Source organism: Moesziomyces antarcticus (genome assembly GCF_000747765.1).
Source record: "Moesziomyces antarcticus DNA, scaffold: scaffold_v10002, strain JCM 10317, whole genome shotgun sequence".
Taxonomy (NCBI): Eukaryota; Fungi; Basidiomycota; class Ustilaginomycetes; order Ustilaginales; family Ustilaginaceae; genus Moesziomyces; species Moesziomyces antarcticus.
The window spans coordinates 1532557-1549389 of NW_014639008.1; the positions used below are offsets into that span (position 1 = coordinate 1532557).

The 16833-nt window shown below is 61.4% G+C and overlaps 6 protein-coding genes across 6 annotated transcripts; 4 read left to right on the forward strand and 2 right to left on the reverse strand.

The window, feature by feature from the left end:
* Nucleotides 1-1515: 1515 nt before the first annotated feature.
* On the forward strand, nt 1516-4065 carry PAN0_002c1442 (uncharacterized protein; the record flags this gene model as incomplete). The annotated part of the gene is made up of 1 exon (XM_014803607.1): nt 1516-4065. One exon carries the CDS (start codon nt 1516-1518, stop codon nt 4063-4065), a length of 2550 nt encoding a protein of 849 aa, XP_014659093.1.
* An 868-nt stretch (nt 4066-4933) lies between these two features.
* PAN0_002d1443 (ATP-sulfurylase) lies at nt 4934-6658 on the reverse strand (the record flags this gene model as incomplete). Its single annotated transcript, XM_014803608.1, has 1 exon — nt 4934-6658. The coding sequence occupies one exon, from the start codon at nt 6656-6658 to the stop codon at nt 4934-4936; it is 1725 nt and encodes a 574-aa protein (XP_014659094.1).
* A 975-nt stretch (nt 6659-7633) lies between these two features.
* PAN0_002d1444 (uncharacterized protein) lies at nt 7634-7849 on the reverse strand (the record flags this gene model as incomplete). The annotated part of the gene is made up of 1 exon (XM_014803609.1): nt 7634-7849. The coding sequence occupies one exon, from the start codon at nt 7847-7849 to the stop codon at nt 7634-7636; it is 216 nt and encodes a 71-aa protein (XP_014659095.1).
* A 1062-nt stretch (nt 7850-8911) lies between these two features.
* Nucleotides 8912-12070, forward strand: PAN0_002c1445 (DNA topoisomerase I; the record flags this gene model as incomplete). The annotated part of the gene is made up of 1 exon (XM_014803610.1): nt 8912-12070. The coding sequence occupies one exon, from the start codon at nt 8912-8914 to the stop codon at nt 12068-12070; it is 3159 nt and encodes a 1052-aa protein (XP_014659096.1).
* Nucleotides 12071-12436: 366 nt separating this feature from the next.
* On the forward strand, nt 12437-13009 carry PAN0_002c1446 (uncharacterized protein; the record flags this gene model as incomplete). Its single annotated transcript, XM_014803611.1, has 1 exon — nt 12437-13009. One exon carries the CDS (start codon nt 12437-12439, stop codon nt 13007-13009), a length of 573 nt encoding a protein of 190 aa, XP_014659097.1.
* Nucleotides 13010-13514: 505 nt separating this feature from the next.
* On the forward strand, nt 13515-16139 carry PAN0_002c1447 (peroxisome targeting sequence binding protein; the record flags this gene model as incomplete). Its single annotated transcript, XM_014803612.1, has 1 exon — nt 13515-16139. One exon carries the CDS (start codon nt 13515-13517, stop codon nt 16137-16139), a length of 2625 nt encoding a protein of 874 aa, XP_014659098.1.
* Between the last annotated feature and the right edge of the window lie 694 nt (nt 16140-16833).

The window sequence follows — 16833 nt, forward strand, 5'->3', positions numbered from 1 at the left end:
GGGGGGCTGTAATTCGTCGGGGTTGCGCCTCCTTGCTCTGCTGCTCCAAACTCCGCTTTGCCGGCGCCCAAAGCTCGCTAACGCTGACAGCGCGGGGCTGAAGTGCGACACACACACTCTCGGCCGTCAAGCAGATGTCAGCCCACCCCCTCCCCCGCCATCTCAGCTCTCAGCCCGCGGCGAATCATGGGCATGACCGACAGACACGCTAGAGAAGGTTCGAGCGGTTCGATTTTTACAACACGTTAGCTTGGAGGTATGGGCGTGTATGCAGGTCTACACCCCCCTGAGCTAAACAAGGGTTGTGCGGCAAGCAAGCAAATGAAGAAAGAGTTGGCACGCCGCGCGCGGGATGCGTACAGTTGCCCCGCGAATTGGGTGGTAGCGAGCACGCAACCCTAGCCGCCAGACGGCACAAGGAGAGCGACTGGGGGTACCTGCATGGAAAAACGGCCAATGGGAGCGAGATCGTCGTGCCGGCATCGTCCCTGGCGGGCGCTAAGCGAGCGCGCAAAAGGTGGCTGGAGGCTGCACAGTGCCAGCTTAGGCGAGACAGCCTCGCCGCGTTGCTGCCTGGCACCAGAGCGGCTGAAACACGGCCAATCCACAAGATCGACGCCCAGCTGTCGACTTCTGCAAAGGTACACCCGCCTCTCTTGCTCTGCCGCTGCATGCATCGTGTAGATCCAAGTTCCTGATCCTTCTCCCCACACACTAGCTCCCTCTCCCCCATTCTCCCATCGGACCTTCAAACTTTCTCTCTCTCTCTCTCTCTCTGTCTCTCTCTCTCTCCTCGCTTCCACCCTAGCGTGTATGCTTAGGCGCTTTCCTACGCCGGACGCCGGACGGTTTCGCACATGCACTTGACCCCCCTGCTCTGCAGTCGGAGTCGTCGTTACTCTTACCCACCCACATCCACCACAATGCACAAGCTGAGACATTTCTTCTTTCTTTCCAGAACCCCAATGGTCACCAATCATTGGCGCCCTCCGACAATCCCTTGCGCATACACTGCCGTGAATGGGCGCAGAGGCGGCTCCGAGACACGGCAAACCGCCAAGCACCGGCGCGCCCGCCCACAGGTTGCCCAGATGAGACGCACAGCCGCTCGCAACCCACCCATTGTTGGCGGTTTAGGCGCCGTCCCGACAATGTGCGGCTCGAGATGGTCGCTTCCGCGCTAGCGTCCTGGCGTGTGAATGCTTCGCTTAGCAAGACGGGACGCCCCTCGATCTTGCCTTGGCCCCTCCTCGAGGTTGCGGCGGAGGTACTTGCGCTGTTCGAAACAAGCTACTCTTGACAGCAGCCGCCTCCTTGAGGCGTCTGAACGGGTCACAGTGCCTTGAACCGAAAAGTGCTCTCTCCCCCCCTTGATCGACGGATCGTCGCTCGTGCGAGTTCATCGATATAAAACACCCGACATTGGCTCCCCCATCCCCCCACCTCCTTTTCTCATCATCGCCTCAACTCTTCCTTCCAAGAGCCCCTACACCTCCCTTCTTCTCGCCGCTCACAATGAAGATCAAGATCTCGGCGTCGGCGTTGGTGCTGGCTTCCCTCTCGCTCGTTTCGGCTGACAGCGGAACGTGTGCCCCGCCCGCCGCAAACGCCACCCAGGCCGTGCCTGTCCCCCAGTCCTTCCCCGTGCCCACCTACTCGCAGGCTCCGCTCGCAGGATGCTACTGCACCTGCACCACCGTGCCTTGGGGCGGCGCTCCTAACTGGGGCAACGGCGGCGGCAACGGCGCTGGATCCGGCTGGGGCGGTTCCGGTTCGGGTTCCGGCTCCGGCTCCGGCTCTGGTTCGGGCTCGGGTTCGGGTTCCGGCTCGGGCGGTAAGGGCGGCGACTCTGGCTCCGGCTCCGGGGGCTCGCACGGTGGCAGCACTGGTGGCTCCAACGGCGGCTCGAACGGTGGCTCGAACGGTGGCTCCAACGGTGGCTTCAACGGCGGCTCCAACGGCGGCTCCAACGGCGGCTCCAACGGTGGCAGCACTGGTGGCTCCAACGGCGGCTCGAACGGTGGCTCGAACGGTGGCTCCAACGGTGGCTTCAACGGCGGCTCCAACGGCGGCTCCAACGGCGGCTCCAACGGTGGTTCGAACGGCGGCCATGATGGAGGTAGCAACGGCGGCTCGAATGGTGGCTCCAACGGCGGTTCCAACGGCGGCTCCAATGGCGGSTCGAACGGTGGCTCCAACGGCGGTTCCAACGGCGGCTCCAATGGCGGCTCGAACGGTGGCTCCAACGGCGGTTCCAACGGAGGTTCCAACGGTGGTAGCAACGGCGGTTCCAACGGTGGCGGATCCAACGGCGGTGGCTCCAACGGCGGAAACAACGGCGGAGGCAACACCGGCGGCGGTAACGGAGGCGGCAATGGCGGTGGCAACACCGGCGGCGGTAACGGAGGCAACAACGGCAACGGCAACTCCGGAACCGGCAACGGCGTTGGCAACGGCAACGGCAACCTCGGGTCGAACAACGGCAACAACAACGGAAACAACAACTCCGGTTCGCTCGACGGTTCGCTCAACGGCAACGGCAACCTCGGTTCCAACAACGGCAACAACAATGGCAACAACAACTCTGGCAGCCTCGACGGCACGGGCAACGGCAACCTGAACGCCGGCTCGAACAACGGCAACAATAACGGCAACAACAACTCTGGAAGCCTGGACGGTTCGCTCAATGGCAACGGTAACCTTGGCTCGAACAACGGTAACGGCAACGGCAACAACAACTCGGGCAGCCTTGATGGTACCGGCAACGGCAACCTGAATGCCGGATCGAACAACGGCAACCAGAATGGCAACAACAACTCGGGCTCGGGCAACGGCGACCTCGACGGCAACGCCAACCTGGGTTCCAACAACGGCAACCAGAACGGCAACAACAACTCGGGTTCGGGCAACGGCATTGTTGACGGCAACCTCAACGCCGGCTCCAACAACGGCAACCAGAATGGCAACGGCAACAGCGGTTCGCTCAACGGTGTCGCCGACGGCAACGCCAACCTCGGCTCCAACAATGGAAACCAGAACGGCAACAGCAACTCGGGCTCGGCCAACGGTGTTGCCGATGGCAACGCCAACCTTGGCTCCGGTAACGGCGACCAGAATGGCAACAACAACTCGGGCTCGGCCAACGGTGTTGCGGATGGCAACCTCAACGCTGGATCCAACAACGGCGACAAGAACGGCAACGGTAACAGCGGCTCGCTCAACGGTGTTGCTGACGGTAACGCCAACCTCGGCTCGAACAACGGAAACCAGAACGGTAACGCCAATGCCGGCTCTGCCAACGGTGTCGCTGACGGTAACGCCAACCTGGGTTCGGGCAACGGTGACAACAACGGCAACAACAACCCTGGCTCTGCCAACGGTGTCGCTGACGGTAACGCCAACCTGGGCTCGAACAACGGCGACAACAATGGCAACTCCAACACCGGTGCTGCCAACGGTGTCGCTGACGGCAACCTGAACGCTGGCTCGGGCAACGGTGACAACAACGGTAACCAGAACTCGGGTGCTCTCAACGGTGTTGGAGACGGAAACGCCAACCTTGCCTCGGGTGCGGGTAGCAACAACGGCAACAACAACTCGGGCTCGGGTAACGGCATCCTTAACGGCAACCTGAACCTTGGTGGCGGCCAGATTGGCTCCAACAACGGCAACGGCAATGCTGGGTCGGGTAACGGTTCTGCGGATGGAAACGGCAACCTCTCGCTGGGCAACAACCAGGTTGGAAGCAACAACGGCAATGGCTCGAGTGGAAGTGGACAGGGAACGGGCAACGGCAATGCGAACCTGATCCTTGGCAGTGGCAACTCGGTGGGAAGTGGCAACTCGGGCTCGGGCAACGGCAACGGCAACATCATCATCGGTAACGGCCAGTCCGTCGGCTCCAACCAGAGCGGCAGTGGACACGGAAACGGAAACGTCATCGTCGGCACGGGCCTCGGACTCGACCTGGGTCTCCCCGGAACCGGTGACAACTTCCACATCAAGCTGCGAAGGGGCGCCACGCCCATCGGCGCCGCTAGGAGGTGGAACACCATCCGCGCCTAAACCCTTGCGCGCAACACAGCAGCGGATTTACGGGCCTGCCTGGACTAAAAGGATCGTGGCTACCGGATCCCCCCCCTCACCCCAACAAACCTTTCGCTTTGATAACACACACACACACTTTCTTTTGATTGCGTCTTGAATACTTTCGTTTTGCTTTGGAAATGGTAATCCAGTTCGGTCTCCAGTTAGTTCTTGCTCGAATGTGGTAGTGCAAAGCGGTGTGCGCGGAGGATGAGCGGATGACGGCTCTGCGGTAGTATCGGCTGATGGCAGGGATGCAACGAGTGGCGATGCATGAGATTGCAAATCTTCTGCGAGCGGACCGCTATCGACGTTTCGCAAAACTTTGCGCCCGATGAAAGCGGAGATGGAGTGCGGAGATGAAGAAGACACTGCGCTCTGGACGTGCGACGGGCTGGCGACGCCACCACGCAGTCACCGCTGAGCTCTGCATCGCTTTCGACGTGCCGCATCTTCTTATGATGGCATCCCCCGCACGCCCGCTTCGGATTAGTGCCCACTCCAAGCGGCGATCAAGTTGCACCTCCTAAGGTCCCGCGCCATCACGCCAAAGCCCTTTGGCAGCAGCGTGGCGCTTCACAATCGAGCGCGACTCTCGCCAAGTGCAAACCGCCCGACAACCATGCGCCGTCCCGACCACGCTGCACATCGACTTTTCGCACAGCCAAATACGTCTCACCCACTGCGTCTTGACTGGACGATCGCATCGACCCAAAGCTCATTGGCTCAAATTTCGAGAGCAACGACACTTGCACACCTCAAAGCGACAGACGCACGCGGTTGACAGACTTGACCGCAACACGACTCTAGCATTGAAGCAAAATTTTGGTCACCGCAGTTTGACCGCCTAGATAAGCGACTGGGCCTCGAGGAGGAGGATGATGGAGTGGGTGATCTCGGCGACAGACTGGGTGCTGATGTCGACGACGAGGTCGGCATCGGTGGGCTCCTCGTAGACGTCGTCGACGCCGGTGAAGCCCTTGATGTTGCCGGCGCGCGCGTTGGCGTAGTTGCCCTTCCTGTCGGTCTTTTCGCAGAACTCGAGCGGGGTGGCGACGTGGATGAGGAAAAAGTTGCCCGCACCACCCGTCTTGGCGATGGTGTCCCTAGCAGCCGAACGCGACTTCTCGTACGGCGCAATGGGCGCAGCGATCACAGCCGCACCAGCGCGCGTGAGCTCGGCAGCAACAAACGCGATACGCTGGATGTTCTTCTGCCTGTCCTCCGGACTGAAACCGAGCTCGGACGAAAGCTCGGATCGAACCGTCTCGCCCAGAAGCAGCGAGACCGAACGACCACCCTGCTCGTTGAGCTTGACCTGCAGGGCACGTGCGATCTGGTCCTTGCCCGAGTTGTGCAGGCCGGTAAGGAAGAGCGTAAAGCCCTGCTTGGCCTTGGGCGGGTACGACTCGCGCAGCGTCTTGACCACCGACTCGTACGAGAACCAGTCGGGGATCGCCGCGCCGGTGCGCAGACGGCGACGGAGCTCGGTGCCGGAAATGTCCATGGTCTGGGTGCCCGGCGTGACCTCGTCGACGGGCTGGTACTCGTCGGTGGAGGGGATGTAGGTCATCTGCTGGAAGGGCACCATCTCGATGCCAAGCTCTTCGGTGTACTTGGTGACGAGCGTCTGCGCATCGTAGGGGCCGTAGAAGTCCTTGCCGCTCGAGTCCTTGCCGGGACCGGCGTGGTCACGACCGACGATGAAGTGGGTGACGCCAAAGTTCTTGCGGATGATGGCGTGCCAGAGCGCCTCGCGCGGGCCACCCATGCGCATGGCGAGCGGGAGCAGGGCGAGCGTGGCCATGCCGTTCGGGTAGCGGGGCATGAGCGACTGGTAGACACGCACGCGCGTGTAGTGGTCCACGTCGCCGGGCTTGGTCATGCCGACGACGGGGTGGATGAGCACGTTGGCCTGGCGCTGGCGCGCGGCGCGCACGGTGAGCTCGCGGTGGGCGCGGTGCATGGGGTTGCGCGTCTGGAAGGCGACGACCTTGCGCCAAGCGATCTTGGCAAAGTGCTGACGCAGCTCGGCGGGCGTGTATCGGAGCTCGGCGTAGTCGTAGTAGTTGGGCTTGGAGATCGCCTGGACCTCGCCGCCGACGTAGAACTGCTTGACGCTCTTGTGGAGGTAGGTGATGGCGGGATGCGCGAGGTCGTCGGAGCCGAAGACGGCCTTGGCCTCGCGCACCTTGTCGACGGCATAGACGTCGGTGACGGTGATGGTGGCGATGGCGTTGTCGTCGCGAGGGTCGCGCAGCGCGATGCGGGCGCCCTGGGCGATGCCGAGCGCCTGGATCTGCGCCTGGTCGACGTCGAGGGTGATGGGCATGGGGAAGAGGTTGCCGTCGGTGAGACGCATGTTGTCGAGGCAGCCGTTGTAGTCGGCCTGGTTCATGAAGCCCTGGAGCGGGGAGAAGCCGCCGTTGATGATGAGCTCGAGATCGCAGAGCTGACGCTCGGTGAGCACGAGCTCGGGGAGCGTGTCCGCCTCGGCGCGCAGCTGCGCCGCGATGGGAGCATCGCGCACGAGCAGATCCTTGAGCACACCACCGTGAGGAGCGTTGGCCATGTTGATTATGTGGAAAAGGGGATGGAGGGGGAGATGGAAGACGAAGGGCAAGGTGGTGGGGAGGTGAAGGAGCGCAAGGAAGACGACACACTGGATCCTCTCGAGGAGCCGGCTGCGGTGGACAAGGCGTCATTCTTCTCAACCGTTCGGTGGGGACAGGCTCGGCTTGGCACGGACTCGCCAGGGATCGGAAATTTCGAGGGCCAAAAGATGAGCCTCGGCTGCTCGCTCCCGTGGCTGGGAGGAGCGGAGGGCGGAGGGAAGATCGTCGCGAAGAACTGCTGGACGGCCGGCAGCTGTGAAAACGTCGCATTGTTTTATCGCCGCCATCAGCCGCGTGCGTGCCTAGCGGTTAGATGGCGCTTCGTCTCGCCCTCTTCTCCACCCCGCCTCCCATCGCCCATCGTCGTTTGCCCTTATTCTTTCTCTTGGATTCATTACGACCTGAGCTGAGCGTATAATTGCGCTCATTGCCGTAGCATCGGTGCAATGCAAACCAAGTGTTGGAGTCTCGAGGATGGCGACCGGTGTTGGCAGGTTGGACATGACTCAACCGCGCATTTGTCGGCTGCATGGCTGCATGGACGGCTGCACTCGTTCATCGCGGCAGAGGTGCAGCCACGGCCAAGGCGCATCTGGACAGCCAAATGGCGTGATTGACACGCGGGCCGGCGAATTTTATCCGGGTTTGTCGAAATGGAGGAAGTAACAGTGCTGAGAGAAAATCGATCGGTCGATGCAGCATCGGCGCGTCCAATGTCGATCGGATGCTGATGGCCGGAGCCTCTGCCTGCATCTGCGAGCAGTTTGACATGTGGCTCTGGCAGGTCCAACTCCTTCGGTTTCCTGAATGGTATCGACAGGCCTCGAAACCAGCATGCTGCATGCGCACCCGAAACGAAGCTCATTCGCACTGTGGACAAAGGAGAGAAAGAGACGGAGAGAAGAGAGTGTAGATTGGCGTGTAGTCGGCAGCTAGTGGTCGCGGCCGGTCTGCTTGCGCGCGTCCTCCTTGAGCTTTTCGATGTTGGAAGGATGTGTGAGCGTGTCCACGGCGAGGTAGACGGCGAAGGCGCCGAGGCCGAGACCGAATCCAGGGAAGATGTTGCGTGCGAAGAAGCGATGCGAGAAGACGGGATGCTTGCGCCACGCCTCGCGCTTCGCCCAAGGATCACGGTACAGCTGCGGCATGTTGAACTGTCGTATAGCCAGCAGTAGGAGAGGTCAGCCCAGCTTCAGCGATGGGAACGTGTGTGTGTGTGGGCGGCACTTACCTATTGATCGTCGAGTGCGGAGGCTGGGATGATACGATGGAGAGTGGGATAGCAGCGTCCGGGCGGTTGGAGATCAGGTGTGGAGCGCAACTCCCGCTCACGGCCAGTCTCGAGCGGAGCCGACGAGCAATTCCAGCTTTTATCGCACGAAAGACATCCAATTTCATGCCGCGGGCCGAGACGCGTCAAAGGGCAGCAAAGACGCATTTGGCAGTGGCCCGCTCCCCTCTGTCATAAGGGCCAACCAAATCATATAGATAAAAGCCACGCAAAGTGGGCGCTCGAGCTGAATGGTGCGGCGTCGGATGGGGACCGTTGATGAGCAACCATGCAGCTTCGAGTGGGACTCATCGACTGTGGCTGTGGGAGTCGAGCCAAAGCGCAGCGGGTCATCCTACGAACGCGCGGCGGCTCAACCGACCAACAACCGCAACCTACCTCGGTGGTGGCAGAGTGACGTCGCGCCCAAACCTCCACGCGTCGTAAAAAAAAAAATTGGAAGCTGCACCACTCTCAGCCCCGAAAGCGGTCGGCGAAGGCGCCTTCTTTTGCTGAGACCGACACGCTCGTGCCGCGAACATTGACGAGTGGCCTCGTTTCGGCTAGTCCGTCTTGAGCTCGCGCCTCAATCCACACGACGCAGCGCGGCTCAAGCCCAGGATTGCGCCCTCTCCTCGCAACCATCACATCCACAGCCAGCCAGCGCGCCCCTTGAATCGTCACCTTCATACCTCTTCTAATCACACGCCCCGACTCGCCCTCGCACTCCGTCACACCGCGGGACTGCCGCTCCCACGCTTTTCATGAACTCACGCCTCTGAAGCTCTGAAGCTCTCAAGCTCTCAAGCTCTCAAGCTGCTGCCGTCCAGCTGCTCTGGCGCAGATAACAACACCTGCTCACGAAAAAGCCATCCCGAATTCGTACTCGCGCACTTGAACCAACAACCATCGGCACATCCAACACTCACTCCACATCGCAATGACGAGCCTACACATCAAGGACGAGCCAATGCCCACTCCCATCGCTTCCGGCTCCGGTTCTGGCTCCGGCTCCAGCATCGGCGTCGCGACAAATGGACACGCAAAGCGTCCAGCAAAGCCTAGTCTTCCGGCAAACTCCGATGACAGCTCCGACGACGATGACGACGACAAGCCACTTGCAAAACGTCCAAAGGTAGAGGAAGAGAGCGACCTATCCAGCGACTCGGATTCCGACGTCCCGCTCACCTCCACCGTCTCATCCCAAAACGGCGTCAAGAAGCAAGAGGATGACGACGACGACGACGACGACGACGACGACTCGGATGACGACTCGGACGCCCCACTCACAGCCACCGTCAAGAAGAGGAGCGACTCCGGCAGCGCAGGCGACGATGACGACGAAGAGGAGGAGGAGGACGATGACGGCGGCGATGACGACAACGATGATGATGACGACGACGACGACGACGACAAGCCGCTCAGCCGCACGGCAAAGTCAAATCGCAAACCGCCAAAGACCATGTCCATCACCGGCTCCGGCGAGAAAAAGTGGGACGTGTTAGTACACAAGGGCCCGCGCTTCCCCGACCCCTACCAGCCGCTCCCCAAGGGCGTCAAGCTCAAGTACGACGGCAAGCCCGTAGACTTGCCCCCAGAGACAGAGGAGGTCGCCATGTTCTACGCCGTCAAGATCGAGACCCAGCACGCCCAAAACCCAATCTTCAACCGCAACTTCTTCGACGACTTCACCGCCGATCTCAAAAAGTTTCCGCCAAGAGACGGCACCCAGATCAAGTCGTTCGACAAGCTCGACTTCCGCGACATGTACAACTACTGGAGGAGCCTCAAGGACGCAGAGAACGAACGCAAAAAGGCGCTCGCCCCCTCGGCACGCAAGCGCGAGATCGAGGCGCGCAAAGTCGAGGAGAACACCTGGAAGATCTGCCTCGTAGACGGCGTCGAACAGCGCGTCGGCAACGTCAACGTCGAACCACCCGGCCTCTTCCTCGGCCGCGGCGCCCACCCCAAGGCCGGCAAGGTCAAGCGCCGCATCTACCCAGGCGACATCACCATCAACCACAGCGCCAAGCATCCCGCCCCCTCGCCACCGCCCGGCCTCGGCGACTGGGCCGAAGTGGTGGAGAAGAAGGACGTCACCTGGCTCGCCTACTGGAAGGAAAACATCAACGGTCAGTACAAGTACGTCTTCCTCGACGCCACCTCCAACTTCAAGACCAACTCGGACCGCGAAAAGTTCGAAAAGGCGCGCAAGCTCGACACGGTCGTCAAGCAGATCCGTCGCGACGTCAACAAGAACCTCAAGTCCAAGGTGCGCAACGAGCGCCAGATCGCCACCATCGTCTGGCTCATCGACAACTTCTCCCTACGTGCCGGCAACGAAAAGGGCGAAGATGAGGCGGAAACCTACGGCGTCTGCTCCCTCCGCTGCGAGCACGCCCAGGTCAAGATGCCCGACACCATCCACCTCGAATTCCTCGGCAAGGACTCGATGAAGTTCGAAGAGGATCTCAAGATCACCAATCCGGACGTCTTCAAGAACATCACCATGTTCCTCAAGACCAACGGCATGAAGGACAAGTCGGGCAACTATGTGCGCAAGAAACCCAACGACCCCATCTTCTGCGCGCCCGGCGACTCGGCCGCCGGCAAGATGCAGCCGCTGCAGCCCAACGCCGTCAACACCTTCCTCTCCAAGTACATGAAGGGCCTCAGCGCCAAGGTCTTCCGTACCTACAACGCCTCGGTCACCTTCCAGGGCCTGCTCGAGCAGACCGAAGAGTGGCTCAAGTCGCGTCCCAACAAGGCCGAACGCGAGATCAACCAGACCAACCTGCGCCTGGCGTACAACGAGGCCAACCGACAGGTGGCGATCCTGTGCAACCATCAAAAGACGGTGAATCCGATGCTGCTCAACCGCAACCTCGAACGCACGCAGGAAAAGATCTTCCAGATCCGGTACGAGATCATGAAGGAGCAGCAAAAGATCCTCACGTTCCACAAGATCGGCGAGCTCAAGAAGGAGTTCAAGGCCAAGGAGTTTCCGTTTATGAAGCAGTTTGACCTGATCATGCAGAAGCAGGAGCTCGATGCGGACAAGGTCAAGGAGTACGAGGAGCGCCTGATCAGCGACAAGAAGGCGAAGCTCGAGTCGACGTTCAAGCGTCAGCAGTCCGAGGTGCAGTACCAGCTCGAGCAGAAGGGTGTCGCGAGCGAGGACGGCACCAAGAAGAAGGGCAAGAAGGCCAAGGACGTCGAGGAGGAGGTGCGGTCGTCGATCAAGGGGTTCAAGGACAAGAAGCAGGTGGACGACGAGCTGAAGGCGCTCAGCGAGACGGCCAAGCGGCTGGAGAAGGAGCGCAAGACCAACAAGTCGCAGGCGGCCAGCTGCAACTTTGCGAGCTCGGCCAAAAAGATCCTGGGCAAGCACGACATGATCCGCAAACAGGAGGCGGAGCTGGTCAACAAGAACAACACCTCGGACGTGGCGCTGAGCACGTCCAAGCTCAACTACATTGACCCGCGTATTACGCTCGCCTGGCTCAAGCAGTGGGACGACCGGCTCGTCGACATGGGCCTGGGCAAGAATGCAGCAGGCAAGAAGAAGGCGGTCAAGAAGGAGGAGGAGGAAGAGGAGGAGGACGTCAAGCCGGCCAAGAAGGGTGGCAAGAAGGGAGGTGCTGCCGCTGCTGCGGGCAAGAAGGCCAAGACGGGCACGGCCAACTCGACGGGCGACAGCGAAAAGATGGAGCTGGGGCTGCAGGTGATGAACATCAGCCAGTTCTTTGCGGCTTCGCTGCAGAAGAAGTTCAAGTGGGCGGCGTCGGGCGACGACGGGCGCGACATTTCGGCGCGGTGGGTGTTTGTCAAGGACGCGCAGGGCAAGATGCGCAAGCTGGATTCGGCGGAGCGCAAGGGCCAGGACGGCGGCTCGATGGTCGCCATGACCGATGCGGCCGAGACGAGCGAGGTGAAGCAGCGCGCGGCCAACGGCACGCTCAAGCCGCAGACGGCGGCGGACAAGAAGCGGAGCCAGCCGCTCAAGGCGGTGGACAAGGCCGAGGAGAAGGAGAGCGACAGCAGCATGAGCAGCGACAGCGACAGCGACGACGACAAGCCGCTCGCCGCCGCATCGTGAGGCGCAGTGTATCTTATTCAATCACACCATCGTCAGGTTGAGTAGCAATGACCATGGCCAGTCACCGTGCGCGTATGGCGTTTAGATGAAGCGGATGCGTTGCTGGCAGGGTGTTGGGATTTGGGCATGCAGCTCTGCCAGGGTGCAGCCGCTCCTAAAACTCGCAGTGGAGGGGCAAAGCGGCGGCAGCGCAGCAGGGCGGAAAGGTGTCCCGTGCGTCATGCGGGTGTGGATATTGACTGCGCCCCACATGGATTTAAAGGAGCCCGTGAAACGCGCCACCGCTCGACTCTCTCGGCCCCTCGCTCCTCTCTCCTCCTCCTCCATCCCGCACACATCCGACACTTGATTGTCACTTGGGCTACGATGTCTACACTCGGTGATCTCGACATTGGAGCAGCGAATGCAGGTGGTTCCGCAGCGGAGGGAGCGCCCAAGAGCCCACTGACGGACACGGATCGGGCGCGTCTGGAACGCAGCTTGGGACATCGACCGGATCGGCACGAGCTGGAGGAACGCAACATCCTCAAGCCCGGCAACCTTGCGCCTGCGCTCCAGGCCAGACGTGACGAGCTGCAAAAGTCGCAACTCGCCGACAAACTCGAAGGCCGTCTGGAACGACGACCCGAAAAGGACGACCTTGTCAATCGGGGTATTTTGAAGGATCAGAGTGTCGCTCCGGCACTGCAGGCCAAGCGAGAGGAGCTGCAAAAGTCGCAGCTGACGGACAAACTCGAAGGCAGACTCGAGCGACGACCCGAAAAGGATGAGCTGGTCAATAGGGGCATCTTGAAGGATCAGAGTGTAGCTCCCGCCCTGCAGGGAAAGAAGGAGGAACTCGAACGAGCCCGACTCGGAAACTCGCTTCAGAAGGAGCTCGAACATCGTCCTCACCCCGAAGAACTCCGACAGAAAGGCATCCTCCCCCAAGATGCTTAAGCTCGCCCGCCCCCAAAGCGAGCATGCCGTATCGATGCGCAGTCTTGTTTCGTTGTTGATCCGTCGTTGTCCAGAAATCGCATCCTGCCTTGTGCCCGAACGCAGCTCGTCTCTCTCTCTCTCTCGTTTCTCCCGGTGCACATGTGAGCGGAAATGGACGACTCTCTCTCTCTCTCTCTCTCAGCAGACTGATGCTTGCCAGGAGGTGGAGCTGCAGCTGAGTCCGCTCGTATGCAAGGGTCCAGGTGCGAGTATCAAAGCCAATTTGTTGGGAAGAATGGCCTAACATCCCAAAAGCGTCTTTTTTTGGGGGACCGCCCGGCTCGCGCGTGAAATGAGCCGAAGCGACACCTGTCGGGCGACTAAAGCGTTGGGCGAGTTTCGGATTCGGCCGGCGTCCCGGTGCACCCGGCTTTGCCACCCCCGGCAATCAACCTTTCCTTCCACTTTACCACCACCACCACCTTCAACCACGCATCGACACACGATCGACCGTTCGACCGACATGTCGCTGTCCGACCTCGTCTCGGGCGGCGCGGGTTGCGGGCCGTCCAACCCGCTCCAGAACATCGGCAAGCGTTTCGGCCAGGATCGCGGTGCGCAGCAAGACTCGTTTGCCAACACGCCCTTTGCGCAGCAGCAGCAGCAGGCACCTTCGTTTCGCTCGGCATCCTCCTCCCAGCAGCATCAACATCAGCCTGCCTTCTTCAATGCTCCCCAGCAGGCTCAGCATGCTGGCTTTGGCGCGCACGATGCATTCGACGTGTCGCAGCTGCGCGGCAACCTGCCCAGCGGATCGCGCGCTCCCATGCAGACCCAGCACCGCGCATCGCCCGCACCCACCATGGCAGACATGGAGGCCAGCTTTCGGCCTGCATTCTCGCGCAACACCACCATCCAGCAAGCTCCGCGACAAGCGCCCTCGGCTTGGGCGAGCGATTTCCTCAGCGCAGAAGCTTCGCAGTCCAAGATGCAGTCGCAGCAGCCGGCGCACCAGATGCATGCCGAGCCGCACGCCGCGCATGCCATCCATCCCAACGTCATCCCCATGGGCCTCAGGATGGGCATGATGCCCTCGTCCATGAACAACATGCAGTACGCTCCCAGCCCCATGCAGCAGCAACACACCGTGCAAGCCACTCCAGCACCCCAGCTCGACAATGCAAAGTGGGCAGAGGCATTCACCGCCTTTGAAGCCTCCACCTCCTCGGCTTCGGTGGTCAACGAACCCATGGCCGTCGACTCCAAGCCACTCGAAAAGGCCGACTACTCGGATCCGCACGAGCGCGACGAGCTCGCACGCACCGCCGGCAGGCTCGTCGAGTCGGTCGAGCACGACAGCAGCTCCAAGTTCCGCCAGAGCAACTTCCTCGACCTCATGCGCAAGATCCGCGACAAGCAGGCGGGCATCCAGGGCGACAACATCGTCGAGAGCTCCGACATTGCCAAGGGCAAGGCGCGCGACCTCGGCGCCTCTACCTCGGCTGCCCAGCCGCAGTCGCAGCAGGAGGCGTACAACTGGGCCAACCAGATGGCCGCGTCGGGCAACATGCAACAGCTGCCACCCAGCGTGCAAAAGTCGCTCGGCAACAACTTCGGTCAGCGCGCCGACTTGCCCGAATCCGTACGCACCCAGCAGGAGATCCAGAACCGCCAGGCGCTCAATGATCTTTGGGCCGAGGAAGATGCCCGCAGCGAGGCGATCGAACGCCAGGCCATGGCCGAGAGCGCACGTGCTGCGTTTGTGGGAGATGGCGGCGACGTGGCGGAGCGCATGCGCGAGGACGACGCCGACGCGCGCGAGTTTGAGCGATACCAGCGCCTGGGTGCCAACATCCCGCATGCCAGCACCTTCAACCGACGCTGGGAGGAGGACATGAACCGCGGCGCTCAAGACCAGATGGACGACGACGACGAGCTCGACTTTGTCGGCCGCCGATGGCAGGGCACCCAGGGCCGCGGCTATCCGGGCGCCCAGACCGCCGAGTGGGATAAACTGCAAAACGACTGGGACGACTTTGAGGTGACCTCGGCGGGGATCCGACCCGTGACGCTGCCGCAGCGTGGCGCCTCGACGACGACCATGACACAGCCTGCGCCGGCGTACCGCTTCCTGAGCGACAATCCGTACATTGCGTCGACGTTCCACCATGCGCAGCACGCGGGTGGGCTGCCTGCGGGGTTAGAGTCGGTGCTGGAGAAGGAGGCGGCGGTGCAGCAGGATCCGCACGATGCATCGGCGTGGTTCGACCTGGGCGTCAAGCAGCAGGAGAACGAGCGCGAGGTGCAGGCGATCGCGGCGCTGCGCAAGGCGCTCGAGCTGGATGCGAGTCTCAAGGATGCCTGGCTCGCGCTCGCGGTGAGCTACACCAACGAGAACGACCGCAGCGCGGCGTACGAGGCCATCGAACGCTGGATCGAGGGCAACGAAAAGTACCGCGACGTGGTGATGCGTGCCGACGCCGAGCTGGCGCGTGCCACAGCAGCTACGGGTCGCGACCGTAGCGATAGTGTGTCGTCGCACAGCACCTCGGCTTCCGTGACGGAAAAGCACACGCGGCTCACCAAGCTGCTCATCGCCATGGTGCAGAGCGGTGGCGAGAGCGGCGAGATCGATGCCGACGTCCAGGTCGCGCTCGGCGTCATCTTTAACTCGAGCGAGGACTACGACAAGGCGGTCGACTGTTTCTCCACGGCGCTCTCGGTGCGTCCGCAGGACTGGCTGTTGTACAACCGGCTCGGTGCGACGCTGTCCAACTCGGGGCGAAGTGCCGAGGCGATTCAGTACTACCACCACGCACTCAACCTGCAGCCCGAATTCGTGCGCTGCCACTTTAATCTGTCCATCTCGTGCCTCAACCTCAAGATGTACCAGGATGCGGCCGAGCACATTTACACGGCGCTTACGCTGCAGCAGGCCGAAGCCGAAACGCTCGGAACGGCCGGTGGCAAGGGCAGCGCCACGAGCGGAAGCTTGTGGGAGACATTCAGGGTGGCACTGGAGCTGTTGAACCGGTCCGACCTGGCAGCCAAGTGCGCCAAGCGCGATATCGCCCAGTTTGACCTCACCGACTTTGTGGCCCCGCCAGCATCGGCCCCAGGTGTGCGAGAGGTGGGCTACGACTTTTGAATGCCCCTTGGACGTGAAATTCAAACGTGCCACGTTGTCCGCAGCCATGTGCGTGTGTGTGAGCAAAGCGCGGTAACGCAGATGCACCGACGACCGGTGGATGAGCAAGCCGATGAAGCCGGTGTGCGTGTGTGAGGGCGCACCGACTAGCAGCGGGCAAGACCGAAAGAAAGCAGCAGATGCGCGGCGGAGTCTGTCGAGAGCATGTCATCATCCTGCTGAGCGGGTGGATCGGCAAGGCAAGGCGAAGATAAGCGAGAGTTGCAAAGTGTTGGTAGCCGAGATGCCCTTTTTTTCCTTACTGGCTGAAGGTTTCGCCGATTTCTCCGCCCTCCGCCTCCACTCCGCCTCCGCCGGGGTAAAGGAAAAAAAAAAGCATGTGGATGGATGGAGGAGAAACCGCAGGCGGCGGCAGCCAAGATCGCCGAACCAAAAGAAACCGGGGATTGCAAACTCGGCACTGCTTTTCTCCATCTTCACTCCGCACTCGAATTCTCCGCAACAGAGAACCAACCTCGCGTGTGCATCCACATCCTCGGCTGCCCAACAGTATGCGTGACGCTAGTGGGTGACGCACCCCGCTTGTGTGCCCCCCCATCCTCGCAATGTGAGCGGGGCCCACTGAGATGTGCGGCCACGCGGATGCAAACCGGTTCGGAACAGATCTCGTAAGAGCGAGAGTACTTAAAAAGCC